The 26,501-nt window shown below is 44.3% G+C and overlaps 4 protein-coding genes across 6 annotated transcripts; 2 read left to right on the plus strand and 2 right to left on the minus strand.

Annotated features, from left to right (window-relative positions):
• Positions 1 to 4,068: 4,068 nt before the first annotated feature.
• si:dkey-19b23.8 lies at positions 4,069 to 7,019 on the plus strand. The gene is made up of 3 exons (XM_005925847.3): positions 4,069 to 4,306; positions 5,926 to 6,636; positions 6,848 to 7,019. The coding sequence occupies exons 1-3, from the start codon at positions 4,291 to 4,293 to the stop codon at positions 6,931 to 6,933; spliced, it is 813 nt and encodes a 270-aa protein (XP_005925909.1). The 5' UTR covers positions 4,069 to 4,290; the 3' UTR covers positions 6,934 to 7,019.
• A 423-nt stretch (positions 7,020 to 7,442) lies between these two features.
• On the minus strand, positions 7,443 to 12,704 carry si:dkey-19b23.7. Of its 2 annotated transcripts, XM_005925848.2 has the most exons (8): positions 12,410 to 12,704; positions 12,015 to 12,086; positions 11,865 to 11,936; positions 10,673 to 10,866; positions 10,349 to 10,418; positions 10,104 to 10,269; positions 9,641 to 9,838; positions 7,443 to 9,467 (listed from the first exon to the last, which is right to left on the minus strand). In XM_005925848.2, exons 1-8 carry the CDS (start codon positions 12,422 to 12,424, stop codon positions 9,352 to 9,354), a joined length of 903 nt encoding a protein of 300 aa, XP_005925910.1. In that variant the 5' UTR covers positions 12,425 to 12,704; the 3' UTR covers positions 7,443 to 9,351. The 2 variants fall into 2 exon arrangements, with proteins under 2 accessions (XP_005925910.1, XP_042078177.1); XM_042222243.1 differs by lacking the exon at positions 12,015 to 12,086.
• Positions 12,705 to 12,791: 87 nt separating this feature from the next.
• On the minus strand, positions 12,792 to 19,562 carry man2b2 (mannosidase, alpha, class 2B, member 2). Of its 2 annotated transcripts, none has more exons than XM_014334719.2 (19): positions 19,318 to 19,562; positions 19,077 to 19,223; positions 18,836 to 18,941; positions 18,301 to 18,473; positions 18,094 to 18,209; positions 17,813 to 17,990; positions 17,062 to 17,260; positions 16,742 to 16,932; positions 16,420 to 16,591; positions 16,114 to 16,250; positions 15,304 to 15,557; positions 15,006 to 15,197; positions 14,618 to 14,861; positions 14,428 to 14,538; positions 14,148 to 14,340; positions 13,848 to 13,994; positions 13,647 to 13,759; positions 13,427 to 13,544; positions 12,792 to 13,329 (listed from the first exon to the last, which is right to left on the minus strand). In XM_014334719.2, exons 1-19 carry the CDS (start codon positions 19,450 to 19,452, stop codon positions 13,229 to 13,231), a joined length of 3,027 nt encoding a protein of 1,008 aa, XP_014190205.1. In that variant the 5' UTR covers positions 19,453 to 19,562; the 3' UTR covers positions 12,792 to 13,228. The 2 variants fall into 2 exon arrangements, with proteins under 2 accessions (XP_014190205.1, XP_005925907.1); XM_005925845.3 differs by having other exon boundaries at positions 16,114 to 16,253.
• A 25-nt stretch (positions 19,563 to 19,587) lies between these two features.
• On the plus strand, positions 19,588 to 21,201 carry smim20 (small integral membrane protein 20). Its single transcript, XM_005925846.3, has 3 exons — positions 19,588 to 19,791; positions 20,332 to 20,388; positions 21,005 to 21,201. The coding sequence occupies exons 1-3, from the start codon at positions 19,683 to 19,685 to the stop codon at positions 21,046 to 21,048; spliced, it is 210 nt and encodes a 69-aa protein (XP_005925908.1). The 5' UTR covers positions 19,588 to 19,682; the 3' UTR covers positions 21,049 to 21,201.
• Positions 21,202 to 26,501: the final 5,300 nt, after the last annotated feature.

The raw sequence follows: 26,501 nt of genomic DNA on the forward strand, positions 1-26,501 counted from the left end.
TTATGTAGAAGCATGCATGCTATAACCCTCCACTTCACAGGCACATCATTTAGAGCAGCTATTCTAACATCAAGGAACACAAGTTGTTGTTTTTCTCCGTGCCATGACCCAGCCCATTCTCAAAACAACTCAAGAATGACAAAGTTATGTAAGGCGTCTCTGATGCAATTACAAAACATCACTGTGCCTTACTTGATCGCACTCGTCAAACGGGACACTTGTCATACCATACATGGACAAAAAATCTACCCCTATCATGTTGTCTATTGTAGCAGATGTTTCGCAACACAACAGACGACCCATAAATCTATAGTTACCATTCCTGTTTTCATAACTCCACGCCTCAACCAACTTCCCCTTACAGGTGAACTTGTTTATCACTGAACACAGTTTACCAATGCGTGTGGCGCTCGAGTAAGAAAGCGGGCAGAAAAAGGCACTGCTGTCACACTGACATGATGCTCGCATTTGGATAAAATGGATTTCGGAGGTTTTTTGGAAGCATATGATGCGATTCCTGGTCAAGGACTTAGCAACAAGTTGCAAACGACAAATGTGATACAAAGTAACAGATACAAGGTACAATATATTTCCTTAAAGGTAAGTATAACGTAAATACAGAAGCTCTAAGTTAAATGTATTAATGGAATTGACATGTTGTCTTATATAGACTTTTGAAACAACCAAATAAATAAATAAACAAATAATTTGGTAGGCTAATTAAAATTCTCTGCAACCATATTTTGAATTACTCCCCCAGTAAAAAGATGTCAGTGGTACCTTTTGTGCTCTATGCTTGTTTTCATGTTCTGAGTCTACTATTGATCGCTTTAGTGAAGTATTTTTTAAAAAGACTTAGTCTACCACCATAATAATGGCTCTGTGGGCCTTCATAGGAGTATTAGCATGTCAAACATCAGCATTAAAGGTGTCCACCGGGAGCTTCTTGTAATGGGTTTTCATGCCTGAGCAGTTCTTATATTTGTAATTTGCAGGTGGCCAAGTGATTTTGTGCATATCCTCCGCATGAATTTGAAGGTATTAAATAAAAATCTGTCCTCAGTAAATTTCATAGAAATCTATTCAGCAGCTTTATGGAATTCTTAAAGCAAAACTTGAAACACTGAGTCACTGAGCATCATTTTTCATATCTCTGGGTTACGTCAGCACGTTATTCTGTTTCTTGTACCTGGAGGGTTTCAGCCTTGACGCCAGACTAACAGGTAGGTTACTTCAGGCCAATGTGATGCTCGGCATCTGACAAGGATCGTTTTAAGGTAAAAGTTCACAGCATTCTTTTTAGCGTTCTTTTTATAGTGCTTGCTGCGATAGAGGCTGGAGGAACCGCTATCGCTTCAATGGGACTCACAGATAGCAAACTGGAATGCAGGCTTCATTGTTGAGCGCTGCAGATAGGCATCAATAAATGGCATTTGATTTAGAGCACTTGGAAAAAGGAGAACTGGCCATAACACAGCTCTACCATGAATGGATTCAAGTTTACAGTGTAATTTTACTTCCTTAAAAGTTTTCTGCTTACTGAGTTTCCAACTACAGAGATGGTCCATCTATCGTTTTTATGAGGCTGCATGACAACCAGGACAGAGGTTACAAAAAATCCTGTAAATAAGAGGGCAACTCTCATAACAATTTGTTCCCAGTGACCACAGAAACCTGTTCTTTGGAACAAAGCCTAATTTCAAGTTTCAGGTTCACTGGAACTGGAATGGCCTTCAGGTCTGGGTCACTCATTGTCCATTTCTATAGCTTCCCCCCCTCCCATCCGTTTCACCTCTCATCCGAGAAGCTTCTTCAGTTCTAAGGTCAAATGGTGGGGAGTCCCAGATATAAACCTAGTGGGAGTTTCCCCCCACAGAGGGACAAAAGGACCCCCTGATGACCCTCTACTGCCTGAGCCAAGGTGTGAAACTGGGTGTGGGTCCCAATCAGCCAGAGTTTTGGGTGAGTTCATTGTGAAATCTGGCCCCACCTTATCATGCGAATTCCTGAGGTCAGATGGCCCAGGATGTGAGTGGGGGTTAAGGCGTCTGGGAAGGGATCTCAAAACTGGATTATAGATGGCAGAGAGTTGGTGTCGTAAACCCCCGCTTCTGTTCAAAGATGGTCGCTCACAGTGGACATAGATGGCCCACACCCAGTTTCACACCTTGGCTCAGGCGATTAGAGGATCATCAGGGGGTCCTTTTGTCCCTCTGTGGGGGGATACTCCCACTAGGTTTATATCTGGGACTCTCCACCATTTGACCTTAGAACTGAAGAAGCTTCTCGGATGAGAGGTGAAACGTCTTCAAGCAACTTAAAGAAGTCCAGACGCTTGTCTTTGCACGCTCCTTTGACTGTCATATTGGAAGTGCAAATTCCTGAATCCTGTCTTGGCTCAGCTGTGAAGAGTGCTGACTTTGACCATTCGAGCAGCTGTTTTGTTAGTGAAGTGTTGCAGTATCTTGGACTGCCCGTTCTCCTGAGGATGCCTTTGTTTGCCAACAATTACTTATAATTACCCCTTCAAAGACTCGCTAATTGGTTTCAGTCACAAGCAGGAGTCGGGGGATTTGAAATAAGAGGCGCCAACTGGTTTTTGAAGAACTGGGTGTGCCTGTATCCACCAGAGCCCCTGGTAATTATGTGGCTAATTGTAAAATCTAAAGAATAATTAGTCTTTGACTGCTGGGGATTGTCATGCTTTGTGTGGTGCCCCATCCTCTCAACTGGGGGAACAAAGAAGCAGTCTCTCCAATGCAACATGGTGCAACATGCCTTTACATGCTCAAGGACTGCAGCTGCACCCCTTCCTGCGGGACGTCTTGGATGGATGCTGAGTCTGTTCTTGCCTCCCGGTGTAACATACGTAGGTGGGTGGGTGCATGTCTGAGATGATCCATTATGTCACCAGAGCCCTAAGAATAGTTTCTGTGTGTCCCGCTAAGGTACTGAGGCAAGTGTGACGTCCAGAACTTAGCTGTTGTTGGGCCAAACCCAGCAGAAACAGAGGCCCTACTGTTTCACAGCGTCAGGCACACCCAGCCGCACACACACACGCACAAATGTACGGACACATGGAACCGTTTAAAGTTTTCCTCTGCCACTGTTCGAAATGCCCCCAGAATAAACACCCAGAGCAGATCTGAACCAGCGAGGCCAACGATCCTCATTAGAGCTGTGACGCAATGCGATGGTAACGAAAGTTAGTGGGTTTCAGATGTTTGCTCAGTGTGGTATTGCACATGTGGTTAAATAAAGAAATGTGAAACTGCTGGAGGAGCACGGTGACACGAAATATCACAACTTTTTCTTTTTTTAGTTTCACCTACTTTTGGAGAATGACAAGAAATATAGCAAGTCTTAATCTTCTTCTTCTCCTTGGATCATCTAGCTCCATATCAACCTCTGTCTAGATTCCAGCAAATGAAAAAAGCAAGACTGACAGAAATAAAATTAAAATTAAAAACAAGCTGTGTGAAATACCTATTTCAAACTGAATATCTATGGATGTTTGACCTTTGCTTGGACGAAATGAGCTCTCTAAAAGTGAGAACCTGGACCAAAAAAGGGAAATTTAGATCATCAGATCATTAATTTCCACATTTCGTGACTAAATGTGCAGGATTATATTTGCATGATAACAAACTGGGTCAGTGGATCAGGTTGCCTGGTTAAATAATGCTGCTTTTGATTACTCTGTGAACTGTAGAGCTTTTTTAAATTGTTGTCACCCATATTCTATATAATGTGAAAATATTATTATTTCTGGAGAAGTGTGTGTAAAAATGACAATGCTTCCCGTTGTGAGAAAAATATAAAAGAAAATCCAGGGTACTTGACCGCCCTGATACTACAGTGAAAATGTAAATAAGTCATAAATTAAGACAACAGTTCTAGTAAGTGAAAGCGGGTCTATTGTTGCCCGCCCCGTCTTGCCTGTAAATCCCTGTCTTATAAATCATCGCTACTGCCCTGTGGCCCCCACCACAGCACCCCCGCTCTGCTCGGACGCAAACGCTCGTTCGCGTGTGACGTGCTCGCGCCTGCGCTGTTTAAAAACGGCGGTCCCACGGGCGCTCGCCTCATCCCACGTTTCAGAGAGCAGAGAAGAGAGGTGCGAGTCAGCCAGTCAGCTCTCTAACCGCACAGAGTTCACACAGAGAGGAGCTTCGGAGTTGCTTTGCGGTTACAGACAGCCGCACAGTTCTGTGCAGGATTGCAGAGTTTCACCTGCCCGAGATCACGGGACGCTACGGTTCACCTGAGCGGCACCAAAACGTCGTTTGCATGAAACTGAAGCCAGGTAAGTTTCACGTCCTAACAAGTAATTTGGTTGTCGTGTAGCGCTCTAAACGATGTATAGAAAACAACAACAGTTTGATAGGTGTTGAAACTCTGCTGGGAATATCTGCTGAGCAAATATAGGAGGGTTTTCTCAGCAAGTTTTAAGCCCAAGTTTGGAGACACGTCGGGTCTAGCCGAACCCCGCAGCAAAATCAGCTCTTTTAGAGTTATCTCGTTTTTTCTAATAATATTCACTTCGCACGCTAACTTTGAGTTATTTTCAATCATCTTTTAGATTTTGGTTGTCAATTCGGCTTGGATGTATTGAGCGAAGAACTGAAGCAACTGCTTACTGACAGTCTTCTGTTCTTATTTTCTACAAACGAAAGTATCACTAAGCCTACGTGCCACTTATTTTGGATGGAGGGTTATTCCGGGCATCTATGAACGTGTTCTGCGTGAAATAAACAGGCTCACATGCTCGGGGTAAATGTAAACAAAATGTTCTTTCCACTTCCAGAGATTGTAGATATTTGCATGAGCTAGTTTTATATTTGCGTGCACGAGAAAACGACAGTGTATTCTGATGCACGTGAAGTGTTACCTGGATGGAAATTTGGGATTACATTTCTCTGATTGTGCGTCAGAGACTTCGGTTAAATGCAAAACTGTGTGTGTGTGTGTGTGTGTGTGTGTGTGTGTGTGTGTGTGTGTGTGTGTGTGTGTGGACCCACACAATTAACTGTACCTGTCCATGTCTTCACTGGTCATATGTAACTGTACCAAAACCTGCAGGTTTGGGCTCTACCTTTGCTGTGCTGTAGGCTGAACCTGCAGCTCTTTCATGAGATGACACACTTTTCATAAGCATGTCATTGTGTTGTGGGAAAAATGCTTAGGTGGGGGGGGATGCAAAGCTGTTTCCTGCGCAGGGGTTTGAGCAACAATGGCCACCACCTTAGAACAGTCGGCGGTTCTCTGTGCGAGTCACTTCTGAGGAGGGAGCTAGGATGTTGAAAGAATGGCCAAGAAAAGGGAGAGGAAAAAATATAAGGAGCAACACAATGGAGAGCAGGCAGCTCTGTCGGTATGTAGGATAGGAGAGACAATGGGTGGCCAGATGTGGTTGCATAAGACTTTTTTATTTTTTATTTCTCTGCAAGATCACAAAAGCCTTTAAGTCCTCCAGAAGTGGTGTAACTGAGTTTGCAATGCACAGTTCGTTTTGAACATGGCCCTAGTGTTTGCCTGTGTCACTTTAGCTTTTTACAGTAATCTTCCATTTGTTCTGGCACGTCTCCCGTTCCATCATTGTGTTTGTTTCTTAAGAGTACAGTGACAGCAAAGCCCAAGGCAAACCTGTCTGTAAATATTTAATGGGTGCTGTCTGTCTGTAGGGACTGAATACTTCACTGACTGTGCAACTTCTGTAACCAAACCTGTTTGGTGACTTTGTCTCTTTCCCATTTGCGAGTTGTGATGACTTGTCTTTTTTTGCATCATAAGTGCAACCTTGTTTTTGTTGCTTAATTTATTAGAAAGTACATAGCCTCTCATTTTGCCTGATTTATCCCCTGCTCGGCTTATCGGTCGTCTCTGGATTTGCTAACGTCACCGTCTTCGTCTGCCTCATTTCAGATAAAAGCAGTGGATGCAGCCACGCTCCATTTAAAGGAGGGTGGAAGATTGGGAGACGCGCTGACGAGAACCCGGTTACGAGTAAAAGTTCCAAGCCCAGCCTGAAACGCATCATGTCCCTCAGCACCTTCCACCTCATGCAGACCCTGAAGAACTCGCCCGCCGAGCTGCGGCGCAGATTCCGCCGCGACCAGACGGAGTCCTTGTCCCACGGCGACCCTCTGTTCAAAGTGCACTACCTGGGGACGGAGAAGATCTTTTCTCTGGACCGGGAGCAAGCAGAGGAGGCCATTTCTCACTTGCTGGAGGGTATCGCGAACGGGAAGAAGCTCAGGAAGGACCACGCCCTTGTCGTGCGGCCCAGATACGTCGAGGTCAAAGAGCTGAGCACGGGTCGGCAGCTCACGAAGACCTACCTGCAGGACATTGCGTACTGCGCCGCCGACACCAACCGGCCCAACGTCTTCTTGTACATCTGCAAGCACCGGGGTCAGCAGCTGCAGTGTCGGGTGTTCTGGTGCAGCCGTGCGGAGCGAGCGCGGGACATGACCGCCTGTCTGGGACTCTCCTTCCAGCGGGCGATGAGCGACTGGCAGCAGACCGGCGTGGCCACGATGCCGTCGGGAGAGGTGAAAGGAAAACTTGCAGAGGACTCGTCCAATTCTCAAGTCAAAGCAAAGAGCTCCACGCTGCCAGCCGGTTTGGGAAAAGGTGAGAATTCAGCACCGCCACATAAAAGTTGAACCAGGAAGACTTTAAACTCAAGCTAGCCTTATTTGGTGCCAACTTACCCAAACAATCACACAGTGTGCCTCTCTCAGATAATGACAACCTAGGCCTGTCTAGAGGCTGGCTTTCACTGTTAATAATTCAGCTGCAGCAGCCAAGCCAACATCCCTGACTCTGTCCTTTTCCTTCACAGTTCGCTGGAGGAAGAGAGGCTCTGTATCCCGCAGCCCCATGAGAACAATCACCAGAAGAGGATCGTCCTCCGACAGCTTGAACTGAAACCTGTTCTTTTTTTTTTTTTTTTTGTTGTGGTCAGATGTGGGACCACTTTATTGACAACCTCGCTGAAGGGAAGAGACTGATTGGAAAAATACAATGAAGACCACAGTGGATGTTAATGAGACATGAGAAAGGTCCATATTTGGATATAAGGACTGGTCATGGGTGGATGCTGCCGTAATCAGTGAGGACTTGGAGATAGGAGATTTTTTTTCTTTTTGACTGGGCAGAGTTGCCTTTGGACTTTTGCAAGCGCAGAGTCCAACCGGGCACAAGATACTGAACTGTGACAGGCCGCAAGGCTGTGTGAGGACTAGACTGGGACATACCCAAACTGTCTGTCATGGGTTTTTAATTTTGTTTTTGGGCTTGTTTGATGTTCTGTTTGATGCTGAAGCCACCAAAGACTTTGATCTGCTGGAAAGAGACAGTTAAACCAACCAAGTACCTGCTCTTGGCCAAACAGTCCCCCGGCAAAACTGGAAAAGCACCACGAGAACCTGGAAGTCTTTTTTTTTTTTTTTTTTTTTCGAGATTTATTTATATTTAAGTGACACATGTGACAGAGTCATGAAGTAGTTATTTTCTTTTTCAGCCTGTTCCATTAATGAGTGTTTGTTTTTTTTCCCCTACTTTTGTAGTTGGATGAACAAATTTAAGACGACTAAGACAATGCAGGCATGTCATACCAAAGTAAAGTTTAGTTTGTTTTTTCCTTTCCCCACCAAGTCTGTGATATGCATAATTAGTCTGAGCACATTCGAGTCCTTTTTAAGATGATCTCACTCAGGAAATTGAAGTTTTATTGATATGAGGTCAGTTCTCAGTGTAATGCATGCCGGAGGGAAAATGGACATTATCAGAATAGAGGTGTTAATAATAATAATAATTTTAAAAAGTCTCTGCTTAACCTGCAAAACAAAAAAAGGTCCTAATTGTCTTTAGCAATAAATAATTAGCATTTATGTGAGGGGCGGGGAAGCCTCAGCAGTGACTTGCTGGTTGTTTGTGTCCCACACTGGGAACACTGTGTTCCTGTGTGAAGCCTGCATGAGGAATGCCGGGCCATGCACCTGCATTCCAAATAGGGGGGGAAACTTGAGATGAAGGGTGGCGGCGCCTTTCTTTCCTAGAAAAACCCCAAATTCTTCTTGTCCATCCGTGACTTTGCATATTGAGCAGCCTTGTCAGTAAACAGCACGCCGTGCTTTTTTTAAATTGCTCCTTCACATCAATAAAAGCCATAAAAGGTGCCGGAGTCCATCTAGAGTGACCGTTCTGGTCACACACGTGTGCCGTGTTGCGTAACTTGTGCCATGATGGTAATTTTTTATCTCTAGGTTTACAAACATGAGCGACAGGAGGATTGTTGATGAAGCCAGAGGTTACTGTTAACTCCATTTTCTGTTTTCTGACCAAAACGAAGCTAAAAATGTCTTTTCTTTTTAAACAGGGAAGGTTTTTTTTTTTTTTTTCCTGACTGATGTGCAACCAGGTTGTTATCGGTTAATTTTAACATGATGTACCTGACTTTTTAATTACAAACGGCACAAGCCTCATCTCAGAAAAGGCGTCGATGTGCCCGCTTTTAAGATGTATTTAACGAGTGTTCTGTTTTTATGTTGTCGTACATATTTAAATATGTATTTTATGGAATATTAAAAGTTTTTTATAAAGCATTTGTTTGCCTGTGCATTTTGTACTCGTACTACTCTGACCCTCGATTCATCATTCTGTTTCCAGGCTTCCAGTTTTAAAATGCTATATTTGGTCTGAAGAAAACCGATTTAAGTATGTGGGAGTGGGTGGAGAGGAAGAGATTGAAGGTTTTAGGGGTTACGGGGCAGCACGTTCAGATGTCCTGGGATTTATTTAGAATTTTAGTCATGTGACTCATTTCCCAGGGTTATTTCTCTAGTTCTTTAAAATTGTTAAAGTCTGACACCTGCAACCAAAGGTGATTCATCTCCATCTGCATGGGTTACTGCAGCGTTTGAGAATTTCATGCCTCACTTTGGAGGAAAAGTGAAGAAGTCCATATATTTTGGAGTTAATTTTCCTAATGATACGGAGCTCCCCGATAGCCTGCTTCTGCTTCCTTCCTATTTTGTACCATGGCATGATTTACAGTTCAAAATAATCCTTATTTCTCTCATACTAGGCTTCGTGCAGCCCCTCACCTCATCCTCTGCACCAACAAGATACTTTAGCCCCTCCCCCTTTAAGCCATCTTTCTCTTGATTGGCTGCCCCTTGCAAACAGAAGCACCAAGCACATAGAGCACTCTGATTTCTGAGCTTTTGGCTCACAAGGATTACTAGTTTTTTGGGTTTTTTTGTTTTGTTTAGTTTTGTTTTTGTTCCTACATTAATAAAAGGCCAGCTTGATGTAGCTCACAGTATATGCAAACAATCAGAATCACTCTTCTGCAGAAGAGCCGTGCACCGCGGCGCTGCCGGAGCTCTCTCTAAGTCGCTGCAACTCGAGCAGGGAGTGTACATGAAGACGCCTGAGAGGCTTCACCTCTTCCACCACTGAAAGGAAGAACAAAACAAAACATCGTCACGGACACTCAGCAATGCTCTTAAATGATTATGTATCCAAGCTAAGTATGTTAGGAGAAAGGCTTCAGGTTTCATGCCTTTAAAATATAGCTAAACAGCACCACCTGCTGGTATAGTAAACCAAGAGTGATAAAGGTTCGCACCTTTATCATAATGCAACTCGTCCCGGTTGCCGTAAACCACGTACATCTCCAGGAAGTTAAGGAGAGCTCCCGTGACAAGAAAGCGTTCGGCGAGAGGAAGACTTTTGATGTAACGCATGTCCAGGGCGAACGGGTTGGACGGAGAGGGAACGGTGCAGAGGCACACCAGCTCACTGACAACGTCCCACACACGAATTGCTGACGAAGGACAAAAGAAAGAAAAGTTTGATGTTTTTATTGTGAGATGTCATGCACTGCACATAAACATATATGCATTAACCAAAGCACTAGGAGCCTTTTTCCACGGCCCTAATCCACCGTAAATACTGATCTCCGCGAGGCTCGAGCTGCAGCACAGACACATCTGCATCTGATTTAGCTCATGGAAAATGGTGTAATTATTGAATCAGTGCACTGAAACAATAACTTTCTCCTGTTAGGATTCCACACATTGTTTCCATACCTCGCGTCTGCCAGTCTGCAATGGACTTGAGTTTCATGGGCGTGTCTTTGACCATCGAATCTGTGCCACCGATGTTGACTAGGCGCTCGTGATTGGAGCGTATCCACGCGTAGGGGCGTCCGTATTTGACGTAGCCGGCCAATAGAAACAGAGTGCAGTTGACCTCCTGTTAGAGGGGGACAAAGTGTGGGCTGCGAGGCTGAGTGAGCAATTTAAATAACAGAGGCCTCCTTGCAGGTACTTACGGGTACTGCTATCTCCCTTTCACTGGGAGATGCTGGGAGAAGATGCTCCTCGATGCAGGCCTCCCTGTGACTGCAGAAAGAGCTCCAATGATTTATCAGTTTCATGCAAACCTGGAGAGCCAGTAGGAAGTTTCTACTCATACTTCCACATCTAAATCCTCTTACATGTATCATTTTTTACCCAGTTAGGAGGAGATTACTTTCCACAATGCACAATAAAAAATATTACAATTCTTAAAGTGCCTCAAACAACCCAAGCTGCCCTCTGACCCAAGCACATACGTGTTACTATCCACACGCACACACAAACTTGCAGTCAATCACCTGGCAGTCTGTGGCTGTGTCTTGGTATGTGACCGGGAGCCTCGTGGGCCCGGAGGCTCCCCGGGCAGGGGGGAGCTGCTATGGCTGGTCAGACTGGGAGAGCTGCTGCTGGGAGAGACATCACTGCTGTTACAGCTGCTGGTGGAGGAGTAGGAGGAGGCTCTGGACACCATAAAGCCTGGGGAACGCCAACCCTGCGAACAAAAATAAAGGGAAGGGGAGAGAAAGCTGCTGTAGAAGTCATAGATGTGCCCTAGATAAGACAGTGAGACTGGGGAGGTGTGTGAATGTTTCACTTGGACTGTACTGCCAAAAGTATTCACTCACCCATCCAAACCATTGAATTTTGTAAAAATCGAGCACCTAGGCATGCAGATTGCTTCTACAAACATCTGTGAAAGAATGGCTCACTCTCAGATCAGTGAATTCCAGCTTGGTACTGTGATAGGATGTCACCTGTGCAACCAGGCCAGTTGTGATATTTCCACACTACTAAATATTCCACAGTCAAGTGTTAGTGGTATTATAACAAAGTGGAAGTGGAAGAGCGGGTTCAACGAATGACCTCTGCACACCAACTTTCTGCAGAGTTAAGACGCGTTCTGTGGAGTGGCGATTCACGCTTCTCCGTCTGGCAATCTGATGGATGAGTCTGGGGCTGGTGATTGCCAGGAGATGGTACTCGATGGTGTCTGACTGCACTGTGCCAAATTTAAAGTTTGGTGGAGGGGACAATTTCATGCTTCCAACTTTGTGGGAACAGTTTGAGGATGGCCCCTTCCTGGCCCAACCTGACTGCACACCAGTGCATGAAGCAAGGTCCATAAAGACATGGATGAGAGAGTTTGGTGTGGAAGAACTTGACTGGCCTGCACAGAGTCCTGACCTTAACCCGACTGAATACCGTTGGGGTTAATCAGAGAGGAGACTGTGAGCCAGGCAGTGTCTGACCTCACAAATGTGCATCAGGAAGAACTGTCAAAAATTCCCATAAACACTCCTGAACCTTGTGGAAAGCCTTCCCAGAAGAGTTGAAGGTGTTATAGCTGCAAAGGGTGGATTGACATCATTTTAACTGCTAGGGCTTTAGAACAGGATGACACTCAAGCTCATATGCCTGTGAAGACAGATGAGCAAATACCTTTTGGCAGTATAGTCTATATAATCACCCAGTTTCTCTACAGAAACTCACCAGATCCTCATTAACAACTGTCAGCAGCAACTCCTCTTTCCCCCTGAGCCAAGGCTGGAAGTATTTAAAACCCTGCAAAGGAAGCAATGTGATTTTGTGATTTTGCGAGAGGTGAGCCGAGCGTGCACGCGCATGCTGGTGTGGCCAAACCTGCAAGGATCCGAGCAAAGCAAGGTCACCGAGGAAGTGCTGCAGTTTCCTCTTCTGCTCCCTCTCTCGTTTCTGTTCACACATGCACACAGACAGCACAGCGATCTGAACATAACGATAAAAATGACGGCACCACTCCAGCGGGCATCAGCACCCTCTCCCTGCCTGGTATCATAGCAACACTTGCAACGCCTCCTCCTCCTCACCCTGCAGGAGCACCCTGCACCCCCATCAATATTAGTGACAATAAACCCTCCGTTTGTGAAATGAGTCAAAGCACGGACACATGCTGAGAACAAAGAGTGGCATGCTGATATAAAAATGGATCGGGCTGCTCTAAAATCGCACCGATTCACAAACCCCTCACAGCTCATCGTGAGGGAAACGATACTCACACCGGAGCTGCTCATCTTAGGCCAAACTGCGGACGTCGTCGTCTCCCTCACAGGCGCGCACGCTGTGTTTCTATAAGCTGCTGCATGTCAGCATTGAGCCGTGTATTCTGCTGCTTAACGCCACTTCGTTTCTGGATGAACGCTTACAGATTTGCACAAAGAGCCTCGGCTTTCAGCGGGTGTTGCCTTTCTTGGTCTGTCAGTAGCATCAATTTGGGGGAAACGAAGCCCCTAGCGGCCGTATCTGCGTACTGCAAGTAAGCTATAACTTTATAGAACTGATGCTTGAAACACACAAAAATAACTTAACTCAGTGGTCAGTTCATTAGGTACACCCTTTCGACTGATTGTTAATATGTAAGTATCTAATTAGCCAATCACATGGCAGCAACAGAATAGGTTTAGACATGCAGTTATGGTCATGGTGAGCTGCTGAAGTTCAAACTGAGAATCTAAAGGGGATTTAAGTGACTCTAAACATGTCACGGTTGTTGGTCAGAACTGCTGATCTGCAGAAGCACTGGACATTTTCTCTGGAAGGAAATGTTTTGTTGATGCCAGAAGTCAGAGGAAAACACACAAAGGCACTACACATGGGCTACAGGACTTATGTAAGAGTGAAGTCAGACATTTGAACCAAAACAATCATTTTATTCTGATTCAACAGGCACAGCAAATTCACATCTGATCAACAAATCAACACATGTGCAAAAAGAGCATTAGTGAACAGTGCAGCAAAGGATAAAGAGGCTTTATATTGTGCTGCTGTGATTTAGCTAAAGCTTGGTGATCTTCACAGAAGACAAAGGAAAGCTCAGCCTAAAAGTTCCTGGAGACAAAGTGAACAAAGAAGGTCCTGATCTCTTTGGGGGAGATGGTCACAGTGAAATTGTCATCCCGTGTCCGCTGCTGTTTGTTGTCTGAAGGAGAGAGAAAGCAAAAATGGGTGAAGGGATTATTTTTGTTTTGTTTTTTTATAAAAACTGAATCGGTTCAGATATATTCTGTGTTTCTCACCGTTTTCCAAGTTATCTGCAGTTTTCCACTTCCACCTCTGCAGACTGGCGACATCCCAGGTCCCTGTCAGAGAACGCTCCTCCACACCCTTCACTTCGCCCATGCCTTGCAGAGCTTCCTGTTCACCGTTGTAAAAACACAAAATAAACAAGAGTCAAAAAAAAAATGAAAATCGCAACTTTTTTCATTTGTCAGTATGAAATTTTCTTTTTATCTGCACCTTTAAGTTTATGGTGACCGGCTTCGAAAGCTCGGGGTCCTCTCCCTCTTCGAAGAGATGCATAATTCTCAACAGGATCCGATCATAGTCTGGCTGCGAGTGCAAATCTTTACCTGGATGCAGGCCACACGGAAATTAAATCAAACAGTGGAAATCTGCAAAACGGTAATAAAAACTAGCCCGCAGTTTCTCACAGCTGACCTGACTGTATGTGGCTGAGGTGAACGCTGTGATTGGAGCAGTAGTTCCACCCGGGGACGCTGAGGCTGAGCAGGTGGAGGTTGGGCGGCAGAACAACCGAACGCAACGGAGAACCACGCTTGGGCTCCTTCACCTGCCAGGGCTTCTCTGAGTGTACAAGAGTTTGAGAAGTGGTGTGAAAGGTTGAAATTAAGCTGCTTGTATGGACATTTTACTGACGTGACAATGAAAACCACAGATGAGGATGATGACTCGCAGGGTTGTACTAGTGGCCCACCACTGCCTGTGGTAAGCACTTACGAGGCTGGTCTATGGGCATGACGACAGGTCTGTGCTGCAGCTGCACTGCCTCCCTTTGGTACAGCTTCGAGGTGGCACTCACAGAGCCCAGCATCATCCACAGCGTGGGCCTCACAACAGAGCTGTCATTTAGAGTCAGGTTGTACCCGAGGTTCCACTGCAAGTTGTTCCAAAGCCGGCGATGGAGCATGACCTGGAGCAGAAGACGAGATGTTAGGTTGCCTTCTGGGTGAAGGGGCTGCCCGGCCAGCTTGTTTGCACGTCTTTTTGTTTTCTATACCTCCAGCTGTCCGTCAGTTTGGCTCGACACACCGTGAGCTCTGTCGCTGACGAGCACCAGCCTGCTGAGGTCATCCTCAATGTAAGCCGTGCGCACCATAGGGAAGTAGTTCTGCAAAACGTGTCGCATATAGATTATTCGACATGTTGCGCTAGAATGTCTCAAGAAAGGCATTCCTGAAAACACCTACTCGTGCTAAAGTGTTGTTTGTGAATTTCCTGTATGTCCTCTTCATCATCTGATAGCCATTGTCGTCCGAGTACAGAGTCCTGTTGTTCTTCACCGAGGTGCTGGTCCTGAGTACGACCTCTGTGTTGAGGCTGAGTGGGCCCAGAGAGTAGGTCTGCTCCAGCCTGTGACACGGCAGCTTGGTCCCAAAGCATTCTGGGACACGAGTGGTAATGGAGTAGGCGTAGTCTTTATCGCTCTCCTCTCTAGAACACGGAAGATTTCAAAATGTGAGCATGATCATAACAACTAGTGGTACTTTTAGCAGTAAGAGAAGAGCAAGATAACTCCCATAACAAAAAGTATAACCTACGTAAATAGACGATAAACTACTCGTCACTCTTGCTCACCTGTAGAAGTACTGCCTGATCTCAGTGACAATCTTCCCTGGGATTATCTCCATTTCCACAGCCTTGTAGGCCCGCACAGCTGAACCATTAGCGCTGAAGATGTAGTTATCAGAAATTGGCCCTGCTTTTACGTCTCCATTGGCATCATATTCCCAGAAATCCTGTGTGATCATTACTCTCCTTTTCTCCTCACTGCCGTGGATGAAAAGAGTTGAAGAAACGCGTGAAAACAACTTCTGTTCATTGAAGTATGACAGCTGAACAAGAGTTATGGACTGATGGAGGCTTAAACTCTTACAGATAGGTGATGCTGTGCAGTAGATTGGTGTCCTGGTCGAACAAGAGTTCGTAACATTCGCTGAGAACAGGAAGTAGTCGCCTCCCTGCTTTCGCCCGGTCCTTCACGCCGCGTCTCTCGAACGAAGCGGCCTTAGCTTCATAAGCCTTGGAATTCTCTGGGAATTTAATTAAGTATTTCCTGTACTGAAGGCCTCCAAGTTCCACTACGATGAAAAGGTCGTAGGTCGCATTGGAGTGTGCTGACCCCTGGATCTGAATGAGAGAGGGGAAGAGTTGAGATTAATACATACAAATGCAGATAAAACTGCTCATTTAGGAAAAATTAATCACTTGACTCTTAGTTGGTCCGATATAATTAAAGAGGACTTGATGGCTGATGCTGCCAGCTTTAGCTATGCAGATGCTTCTATAGGTACTGATACACTCTGCATTAGCATTGTTTACTATCAACATACGGTACTGTGCAAAAGTGTTGAGTGACTCCTCAAAGAGATATTAGCAGAAAACTTGGCACATCTCAACGTGATATCTTAAAGAATGTGAGGAAACTAATAAATGCAGGACAAAGGCCTTAAAAGCTTTCAGCAAGATGAAGAGTATCTGGAAATTACATCCTTAAGAAATATGCAAAAACCCCAGTAAAGACTTTTTAGAGCACCCGAGAGATGCATCAGGACCAGCAGGTACTCCATCTATTGTAAAAGTGATGATACTGCATTTTCATGCATGTTTGCACATTTCTGTAAATCTCTGCACATATTTCCCATTCACCTATCAACATATAAAGAAACCATCAAAACAACAGTACCTGCGCAGGGACGGGCTGTCCATCATCATCAAACACGGCAGCGCTCGGCTGCGTCACGGTTACATTGACGATTGTGGTGATGTTCCACGCCAAAGGGTTATAAACGATGACATGCTGCTCCAAAGCCTGATCAACATCTGCTGCAGAGCAAATCGATGAGCAGTTTACTTCCTTTTCGACTTTTACATGCGAAGACATGCACTGGCTAAAGCGCTCTGTTTAGCTCAGTTAATTTCAGTTAATTACTATAAAAACTTTTTTTTTTCTTAAAGTGGAAGCACTGCAGAAATATCAGATTATTGAAACCTTTTGTAGGGTAGCGCTCGCCAAGGGTGCTGGGACTCATGAGGTTGTGGGGCAACAGAAAAAGAGCAGCTAGGAGCTCCTCTGCTCCCATCATGGCCTGCAGGAGATGCTGCAGGTACATGTCAGCCACTTTGGGAGACTCCGTGCCAGTGATGCCATCGTGATGCTGCACCTGGAATACCAAACCACTCCAAACTGAATGTTCGAACTTAATTACAGAGAAGTATTTAGCATGATGATTGCTTTGCCTTCTAATCCGTATATATTTATTGGACCTTCAATGTTATGCAGTATTTGTTATTTCACTATTTTTCAGGAGTACCTCGGAAACAGCCCAGCGCAGCGCTCTGAGTTTGTCCAGGGCCCAGTCCTTGGCCACAGGTCCATCTGGGAAGCTGATTCGGTAGCGGGCGAAGAGGGTCTCTGCTGCGTACAGCTTTGAGCTGGCCTGTCGCGCCACGCCTTTCAGGACGTTTCTGGAGGCGTAAAACCCCGTCCACGCCTGGTAGGGCTCTAAAAAGTGCGACACATTTCCAATTTACATGAAGTTTGTACGAGACAGCGTGTCGTGTTTTCAAATACACAGTACTTTATGTGAAGAGGACCTCTTCACCGTTTCGTGTTAGGATATCGATTTCTTACCAGTTGAATAAGGCAGGAAGTCTTCACTCCCACGCACCTCCCAGGTTAGATTTGATTGGTAGATGGCTTGGAAGTATTCACTCAGAGTGGCGTACTGGACTGTTACCCCAAACTCTTTGCTGTTCTGGTTGATGTACTTCATCAGAGGGTCCATGTTGTTAAACTGTACTGATGAGTTGTAGAACTGCTTGTCACAGCCCTAAAACGGGACGATCGCACACATCAGTAGGCTGTTTCACAAAACTAACTCCTACATTTTGTCCCGAACCTTAGATACGTTTACCATAGACTGTATATAAAAGATGGACACTTCCACAGTAGAGTCGTACTTTGAAACTTCGTTTTGAAGTTTCCCATTTTTTCTTTGTAACAGATCATATTTGGAAAAGAGAGTGAAGTGGTAAGTCATCAGCTAACAATATCTAGCTTGATTAGGGTCATAGTCTCTCTGAACAAATAAAAGATTGCTTCTTTTATGGTTTATTGGTGCCGGTACCCACACCAAGCAACATTATTTCTCAGATAACATCTTTAAAAACAAGAAAAGAAGTTCTTTAGCTTTGTATTGCAAGCTTTAAATATGCTTCTAACCCAAAGTTTAACATTTCTACAAAGAGGTTCTCACTTTTTGGAGCTTGCCTTTTTTGGGGGCTTTAGACGAACTGCATTTCATCCCTTAAGGTTGTTACTTGGATTTGATACAAGATGGATGGATGGACGGGTGGATGATTTACAGTTCTTTTTGACTTACCCATGGCCAAAGCACATGATGAGTTCTAAACCACGCTGCTCTCTGCTTGATGTTCTCCACCATAGTCTTGGCGTAAGCATGGACTGTCTCCTTGATCACAGGTAGGCTCATGTTGGGGTAAATTCCATCTTTAGGTGGGTCCGGAAACAAGGCAACTCCATTCCAATAGAAACCAGACCTGAGACATAAGAGGAAGAACAAGAATAGTTATTAAAGATATACCGTATTAATGACGACCACAAATGTAACATAAGGCACCAGAGAAGCTAAAAATGAAGCACCGGTTGGAGAATGGCAGGTAGGATGGAGTGCAATAGCTGAACTGGTCCATGGTGTGAGTGAAGATCTCTTGCTGTGATTTCAAAGAGGGAGAGCCTCGCCATACAAACTGCAGTTTCTGTGTTGGAAAACATAAAACTAGATTAGCTATAAATATTTGGAGCACAGATTGAGACGACCGTGTGACTGTTGTTTTTATGCTGCGCTACCTTGTTTTTCTGCATGGTATCCTTAAGGTCATAGTCAATGCGAGAGATGAGATGTGCATTGAATCCAGCCAGGGCAAACAGTACAGGGGTGGTGGCAGAGGCTCCGAAAGGATCCACATGCCATGAGAACTGAGGACGCACCCCAAACGTCTCATACAGGAAGCCGTGACCCTCTGAAACAGCAGGGAGGTTCTCAGTTACTGTGGATTTTTCCTTCCCGCTGTCACCAAGCGCTTACTTATATGCTGTCACTTGATCATTGGGGTTTTCTCACTATTACTCTAGGGTCGTTACCTTACAATATAAGGCACCTTGAGGTGACTGTTGTTGTGACTGTGGTGTTATATAAATAAATAAAACTAAACTGTACACACCCCTGTTAAAATCTCAGGTTTTTGTGATGGTTTATTGTGGTCTTATTTTTATTTTAACAACAGAAACCTGATATTTTAACAGGAATTGTTCACATTTTTAGAACCACTGTAAGTTATTGCTGCAGCTGTGGACTGAAGGAGCAGGAAGTGTGTGGCGTTACCCATCATCTGCAAGATGTCATCGTCCAGGTCAGTTACAGCCTCATCGTGCATCACTTGACCTCCGATGATGAACTCAAGACGACCTTCTTTGATAAGCTGTCGTACCTGGAGAGAAAGAGAGAGGAGTTTGCACAAAAACCACAGCAGGGTTAATCTAAGAGAAAACAGCTGGGATGTTTAATTTCTGGGGCATTATCGTGTACCCTCCATAGTCACGTAGCCGTGAATATATATCCTCACCTGTTTCTTTTGTGTGACCGAGGCCACGGTGTCCCACCAGAGACGGAAAAACTCCTGCTCCACAGCGATGAACCTGCGCTCTTTAACCTTTGACAGCTCCTCAGTCACACTGCTGTACACATTAGCTGCATAGGCGTGCATACTCTCCTGCTCTCACATTTATAAACACATTTACCCAGATTAAAGCCCAATCTGCGCGTTATATGCATCTCAACTTTTTAGCCGGGTTAAAGACACCTACCTGGATAGTGTACACCCAGCCAACATCCATGTGACTGTGAGGGATCACAAAGGTCTGAATCGGCTCTTCTTGCCCTGCCACTCCATGCGAGAACCAGCAGCAAACAGCAAACACGACAGCCGCTACAAATCCCATCTTTGAATCCCATACGAGAGAAGACGGCTTAGATAACTTGGCTGACTTCCTTATTATTGTTGTGCTGCGGCATGTGACTGTGACGACGGAAGCCCAGACAGGCCAAACCGCCGACTTGTCGTGTCGCCTTTTTTTTTAAAGGCACCAGTGACCTTTTCACCGGAAGCAGTCAGTGTAAACAGTGCGCACATTTGGAGGTGAGAGCGATATTTTTCTACCCAGCAGAGAAAATGTCTAAAAACACGAAAATAATGTTGGTGTTTGGAGGGTTTGTGACGGCCGTTGCTGCTGCGTTTTACCCCATATTTTTTTACCCCCTCACACACAAAGACGAGTACAGTAAGTTGTCTTTCTTTGCTTTCATTTAGTTACACAATTAGTTTAGAAAGCCTGGCCTAATGTCGTTTACAATTCTCCTTAGTTACGGCTGAGCTAAATGTCATTTTACTCCACAAATGATAAGCAGTCCGTGTAGGTTTGTTTAGCTTAGCTAGCATAAAGAGTGCCATTGAGGTAACTCATTTAATATAACACATACATTCAGTTAGAGCGCCTGTTAAGAGTCAAAGGTGATAATAAACATTATTTGACTTGAATAAATCCAGCTACTACATTAATACTGCTACATTTCTTCCCTGTTTTAAAGGAAGTTGTGTCAGCTAAGACAAATATAGTCCTTATCAGGTACATGGAGAGCTGTCGTCCTGACATACATGGGACACGAAGACAGTAAAGACTGGTAATAACCAGCTGTAGTGTTTAAAAAAAACAAAGGAAATTGTTTATATCAGTGACTTTAGCTGCAAGTTGTTGTTGTTTTGGGTTTTTGTTTTTTTTAACAGATTTACCCAAATTGCTCTGTTATTCTGTCCTTGCTAGGAGAAGTCCAAAAGGTGAACCGGGCAGGGATCAACCAGGCAGATGTGCAGCCTGCGGGTAAGTGTGAGCTGTTATCAGCTTGTTTGTACAGCTTGCATACTGTACATACAAATTCATGAATTACAACATATATCTTAAGAGTAAAGGGGATCGCTATTGTTATATTTTCTCTCTAGTACAGTACTGTGCAACGGTCTTAAAACACTCCTCATTTCTTTATATTTTGCAACGAAAATGGGAAACGGCTTCAGTAAGTTATTGTGCAAACATACATGGAATTACAGTATATAAAGGCAAAAACAGAGTTTGTACAATCCTAATGAGTTTGAAAGTCACTATTTGGTATGACCACCTTTATTCTTCATCACAGCCTGAACACTCTTACGCAATTCAATTTTATTTATATAGCGCTAAATCACAACAGCAGTTGCCTCAAGTTAGCTTTCTTGTCGTTTCTTTAAGTAGTCTTCAAGAATAGTTCTCCAGGCTTCTTGAAGGACATTTAAAGCTCTTCTTTGGATGTTTCTGCCTTTTGTTCTGTTGTCTGTTAAGATGATCTCACACTGCTTCAACGATGTTGAGGTCCAGCATCTGGAGAGGCCAATCCATGACTGATAGACTGATTATTATTAATGAGAGCTCTCTGTCTCTGTGTCTCTTTTTTTGTCTGAAGGTATGAAGATATGGTCTGATCCATTCAAGGCTGCAAGCAAATGATGACCACAGTGACCCCTTCACTGAGACGCTGCTGCAGACTCTGAGTACAGAGTGTCTTTTTGATATGTGCTTGGTGTGTGTGTGTGTGTGTGAGTGAATGACTGTTGAGTGTTAAGTTACCTGTTAAATAAACTATAATCGACTACTTAAGAACCCAAACGTGGATATCTTTTTATTATATTGTGTTTAGATGGAGGACGGCTAGCTACACAGAAGCAATGGCTGTTTTGTTTTTACCCTAAATTCAACCTAGAGCCACCTGCTGGTCTCCTGTTGCCCACATGAGGGCGCACCACTCCTGTGTGTTCCCGCTAAAGGCAGTGGACTGTGTAATGTCTTGTTTGTGCATCTGAGATATTTTGGAAAAACCATTGTATTTCCAAAAAAGCTTTGCTCTGGTATGCAGCCTGTAGGAAATTATAATAAAATGCAGTGGTTTGTTTACCCATCTCATTCACAGGAATCCCTTTTGACATTTTATTTTGATTTAGTTGATGTGAGAGTCATTAAATCGGTTCAGCAGATGAGGGACAATGTCCAGAAATGTGCGGTATCATCTTCCAAAATGGAAACAGTAGAGACGGAGTTATTCCAGGACACATCGCTGTATTATCATTTCCCTGTCACGCAGGCGGGGTTTAACTGTTGCTGTTTAAATGACATGTGACCGGCTATGTTTTGCCCATAGGCTGAAAGGACGGGGCACGGCTCCACCATCGTCTTGTTCAAATCCTACTCGATGTGATCCAGACTGGCTTTACGAGTCCACGGGTGCTGTAAAAGCAGAGAATTCCAAAACTGCCATTTTTTTCCCCCTCCTGTACTTTTGTGGTTTCCTGACATTGACCAGCTTCCCCCTTTCAGAGTTTGGTCCATCAAAGTCCTTCTGGAAGAAAGATAGATTAAGAAAGAACTAAAGCATGTGTTTATGATCCTTCAGAGATGGGGCATATTTAAAGTTGCCCTTAAATCTTTCACAGTCCTCGATGTAGCCTGTACTTTCGAGCTTTTAGGGCCATTCGCGAGGCCCGCTGCCAGCAAAACTGACAGCGCAGGCCAGCAACGGCCACTCTCCTTCACAACCCCCAAATCAACAAGCCCCATTGTTTATGAGAGGTTGTTATTGTTGGGCTGCATTCAGAAACAAGAGAAAACTCAAGAGCCCGTCTGTGCAGAGGCGTCCAAAGTAAAGAGAGCGAAAGGAGTGAGGGGGTGGTTAAGGAAAAACGAAAAGCAGAAATTCCTCTCATTCCCCACTGGTGTTTTCCAGATTCCTCAAGCGACAGCTCCTCGGCTGTGCGAGTGAAGTAAGCAGGCAGAGGGGGAAATTGAAGCAAACGGCGAGAGGAAGAGAACCACATTCTTGAGGGGACGCGTCACCTACACGCAGAATAGAAAGACACTCGATCTCTGTTTCTTGCCTGGCAGTGTGTAACAGGTTGTGCAGCATGTACCAGGCTTTTATGGCTGCTTGTTGTGGAGTCCTCTTTATGCTGCCCTTATCCCATGATAGACACCCTTCTCTATAAAACGTTCAGCAGGGTCACAGCGCACTATAAACCAACATGAGCTCAACAATGTCGCCTCTGCAGTGCTTTTACTATCCCGCTATTAACCCATCACACAAATCTCTCTCAGCTATTGAGGGGGTTTAGGAAAGTGGTGGCACGCCGTCGGCCGCTCTGAGCACTTTGTTAAGCCCGAGTTTGAGAGCGGCCGATAATTGGCCAAGGTTTCTAACTAATTGCCATGGGAACAAGGGTCGACAGACAGGTCAAGGGGTTGCAGCGGCAGCAGCAGTGTTCGGGAAAGGGTGGAGAAGTATGTAAAATACGAGCGGCGAACACCTCGTACTATATCGAGTGTGGAAAACCGGAGCGAGAACATCAGAAAGCTCTCAGAGCGTCGCGATGGCACATATGACGACACAACTGTGGTATTTGTTTCTCTTTCAGGAAGTGTGACATTTTGGGAAGATGACTCCTGTCAAATGTTTCGCAGTTTATGCAGTACACGAGTAAACAAAGACGCTTACAACTCAGTCGAACCTCCTTGCAACTAGGAAAAATCGGTGGTTGCACAGTGATTGTTTGAATTTGTTCAGGTTCGGCAAATTGCAAATAGCTGCAGCACCCAACTGACTGTCCAAAGGTTGAGCATGCAACTGCCTCAACCTCTGGATGACCGTTTTTTGAAGAGGTTAACTGGTGGGAGGCAACCTGTCTCCAAACAATTGGAGTCCAAGTTGGACTGACTGTTATCACTCTCAGACAGACTGGTAAATGATTGCCAGTAATTGCTTTTTAATTCATAAATACAGATTGCCAACACATTGCGATCAGTCTGAGTTTGTCTGCAACTTGACTTGATTAGTTAGCAACTTAGCTAACTTTCCATATCGTTAGCTTCATAGCATAAGTGCCTAAGTCATTTTTTTGTGTTTTGTGTTTCAGACGGACAGGATGATGCAGCAGTGGTAGGGGAGTAAAGTTAGGCAAAAATCTCAATTTGACCAAAAAATGACTTAGGCACTTATGCTATGAAGCTAACGATATGTTGGTAATGGTAGTGTACACTGCATACAGATCAGTTGAGCAGTTACTAAATTTCACCAAAGATGATGCCAAATGTGAAAGGACAAGAATCTCCTTGCCAGATTATCACTTAAAAATAAATGTATCACACACTGGTACAAAAATACCCCCACAGTTAGCTTTATCGCACAAAATAAACAGCATCTACATTTCACATCTCGCATATGCCGCTAAGCCTCGTAAAACAATGTACCCGAGTGCTGTCCGCATTCTTGGGTCAGCAGGCGCACGGCTGTGGAAACAGATAGTAAGTCTGAAGCAACGTCTAGGAGAAAAGACGCAGGACCGGCCCACAGCATGCCGGCAGAGCAAACTGTCCCATGGACACCAAGACCTGTGAGCTAGTGTTACGTTTATTGCATGCAGGAGTGTATATGTATGTGTGTGCATGCATCTTTCAAGAAAGAAAGCAAAGAAGTTCAGCTAAGAGGAACCCAGAATCCCCCTGAGACTAAACTGTGGTTGTGGAACTTACTGGAACTCCAAACATCTTGTGTGTGCTTTTGTATTATGTTCTTTTTTGCCCCAAGCAGGACCACAAATCGATAATTATGGTTTGTTTTAGGTTGCATCCCCTTTGCCCAGTCGTGAAGGCATTGCAGTTCATTGCTGCGGTGTGTCAGTTCTTAGTTAAAAGGGGACGGTGGGGTTGTGTGCAGAGAGCCAATGGTAAAATAGAGATGATGCAAAGATGCATTGTCTTTGCATCATGTGTGCTTCTTGTTTCCTGCTGCAATCTTACAGGAACTGGTTATAAACAGACTGCATGGCCGTTTGGCCACCCAGCAGTGCACGTGTGAAAACATGTTCTGTGGTTTTTGCCACTTGCAGTCTGTTATTAGCCGAACTCATTACAAACATTCATGTAGTAATTAGTAACAGTTACATTTTGTGGCATGGTAATTTTCACATTATTCAGAGTAGTCATTAGCACAATTCATGCTTTCAACTTAAATGCACTTCAGTCATCCTGAGCTTTTTTTTAAACATAATGACGAGTTTTAGCCATGTTTAAAAACAGTGTGCGCCTCCAACCTGACCCCTCCTTACAAAGACACCATTTTTAACTTCAATATATTTAATGAAGCCATGCGCAATTTAATCTTTGTATCAGTGACAGGCCTGAAAAGTACATAAGGGTTGGGGGAAATCTGGTGCTTTTGATTCGTCTTATTGTTTCCAGCAGTTTTTGAGGCCTCGTAACGTACATGAGTGTTGAGGCATGACATTTTCAGAGCTCACAGTTTCTCAGCTCTGCTACAAACTGCAACCAAATCAATTTTACATCCACTTTAACTGTCACAGTCCAAAGCAAGAAATCTTGTTTTTTTTTTCAGAACTTTTTTTTGTTTTTCTGTAATCAGCAAGAAGGTCCTGGGTTTGAATCCACTATCTTCACGTGTAATTTCTATGTGGAGTTTGCATATTTTCCCTGTGTTTGTGTGGGTTTTCTCCGGGTACTCCAGCTTCCTCTCACAGTACACTTAGTAGGGTTAGGTTAATTTGTGATTTTAAATTGCCAAAAGGTGTGAATGTGTTGTGTGTTAGTCCTGCAACAGACTGGTGACCTCTCCAGGGTGTACCCCGCTTCTCAGCCCATTGTATAAGTGGAAGAAACTGGCTCGATGGATGGATGGACCAGCTTTGAGCATCAGTATCATTGGATGAATAACAGTTTCAATGGCAAAACTGCACTAATTCAATATCTGGGATGATCTCTTATCCAATAATTCACCAATGACGACTTCAAAAAGCATTTTGGAGCAAAGCTTCGAGGGTACATTTCACCATGTGGGGATAGCTAACTTGTCTAAACAATGCTCCCTAGAGTATGAATCTGCATAAACCTATGATCCATCCACCCATTTATTTTCTTAACTGTTTATGAGATTTAGGGTTCACAAAGAATTTGCAAACATAAACTGACATTACTGTGAATTATATTCATGCCACTTTTATACCACATGTTACATTAAACAAGCTCAAGAAGATGGTAATATGGTGGTAATAAAGGCTGCTTTACTGCTGTAATTTAATGTTCAGTTCAGTTCTTTTTTATTTCAAACATATACATTCACCAACGTTTCATAAAACCATTCCATGCAGTTGTTTGAAAAGGAGTAGGCAGAAGTATATACTTATTTAGCCCTACCCCCTCAGGTTTACATCCTCATCATCTAAATTTGAACAACAAAAACGTATACAACGCCTTCAACTTAGAACATAACATCACAAAAAAAATATTTTCTCATAATGTAACATGGTCAGCAGCGATACTCAGGGAGGCCGCGTTGTTTAAACGCTCAGTTGGCACTAAGAGGTCTAAAGTGTGCCAAGAAAATATCCCCCACACCATCGCACTACCAGCAGCCTGAACTGTTGATACAAGGCAGCATGGATCCAAGTTTTCATGTTGTTTATCCCAAAGTCTGACTCTACCATCTGAATGTTGCAGCAGAAATCGAGACTCATCTGACCAGGCAACGTTTTTCCAGTCTTCTATTGTCCAGTGTTAATGATCCTGTTTGAACTGTAGCGTTAGTTTCCTGTTCTGAGCTGACAGGACTCGCACCCAGCGTGCTCCTCTGCTGCTGTAGCTCATCTGCTTCAAGGTTCAATGTGCTGTGCGTTCAGAGATGCTCTTCTGCATACCGTGATTGCAATGAATGGCTATTTTGCTACTGTTGCCTTCCTATTCCTAGTCTGTCCATCCTCCTTTAATCAGCATTTTAACTGCCACGCACTGGATATTTCTCTTTTTCACACCATTCTGTGTAAACATGTACATGCGGGAAAATCCCTGCAGATCAGCAGTTTCTGAAATACTTACACTAACAACCATGCTACGTTTAAATTCAC

This window comes from Haplochromis burtoni, unplaced genomic scaffold (genome assembly GCF_018398535.1).
Source record: "Haplochromis burtoni strain Fernald_Lab_line unplaced genomic scaffold, NCSU_Asbu1 Contig_82, whole genome shotgun sequence".
Taxonomy (NCBI): domain Eukaryota; kingdom Metazoa; phylum Chordata; class Actinopteri; order Cichliformes; family Cichlidae; genus Haplochromis; species Haplochromis burtoni.

What these genes read in the sequence shown, in the direction of transcription:
- si:dkey-19b23.8 (XM_005925847.3), top strand. An exon ending in GCCAGCCGGTTTGGGAAAAG is followed by an intron (nt 6,637 to 6,847) that starts GTGAGAATTCAG and finishes TTTCCTTCACAG; the next exon opens with TTCGCTGGAGGAAGAGAGGC.
- si:dkey-19b23.7 (XM_005925848.2), bottom strand. An exon ending in CAGTTGTTAATGAGGATCTG is followed by an intron (nt 10,867 to 11,864) that starts GTGAGTTTCTGT and finishes TTTTGTTCGCAG; the next exon opens with GGTTGGCGTTCCCCAGGCTT. An exon ending in CGAGTTGCATTATGATAAAG is followed by an intron (nt 9,468 to 9,640) that starts GTGCGAACCTTT and finishes TCTTCCTTTCAG; the next exon opens with TGGTGGAAGAGGTGAAGCCT.
- man2b2 (XM_005925845.3), bottom strand. Translation starts at nt 19,452, where the DNA reads ATGGGATTTGTAGCGGCTGTCGTGTTTGCTGTTTGCTGCTGGTTCTCG. An exon ending in TGCGCTGGGCTGTTTCCGAG is followed by an intron (nt 16,592 to 16,741) that starts GTACTCCTGAAA and finishes TTGGTATTCCAG; the next exon opens with GTGCAGCATCACGATGGCAT. An exon ending in CTGCACAGCATCACCTATCT is followed by an intron (nt 15,198 to 15,303) that starts GTAAGAGTTTAA and finishes CATCCACGGCAG; the next exon opens with TGAGGAGAAAAGGAGAGTAA.
- smim20 (XM_005925846.3), top strand. Translation starts at nt 19,683, where the DNA reads ATGTCTAAAAACACGAAAATAATGTTGGTGTTTGGAGGGTTTGTGACG. An exon ending in CACACACAAAGACGAGTACA is followed by an intron (nt 19,792 to 20,331) that starts GTAAGTTGTCTT and finishes TGTCCTTGCTAG; the next exon opens with GAGAAGTCCAAAAGGTGAAC. An exon ending in GGCAGATGTGCAGCCTGCGG is followed by an intron (nt 20,389 to 21,004) that starts GTAAGTGTGAGC and finishes TTTTGTCTGAAG; the next exon opens with GTATGAAGATATGGTCTGAT.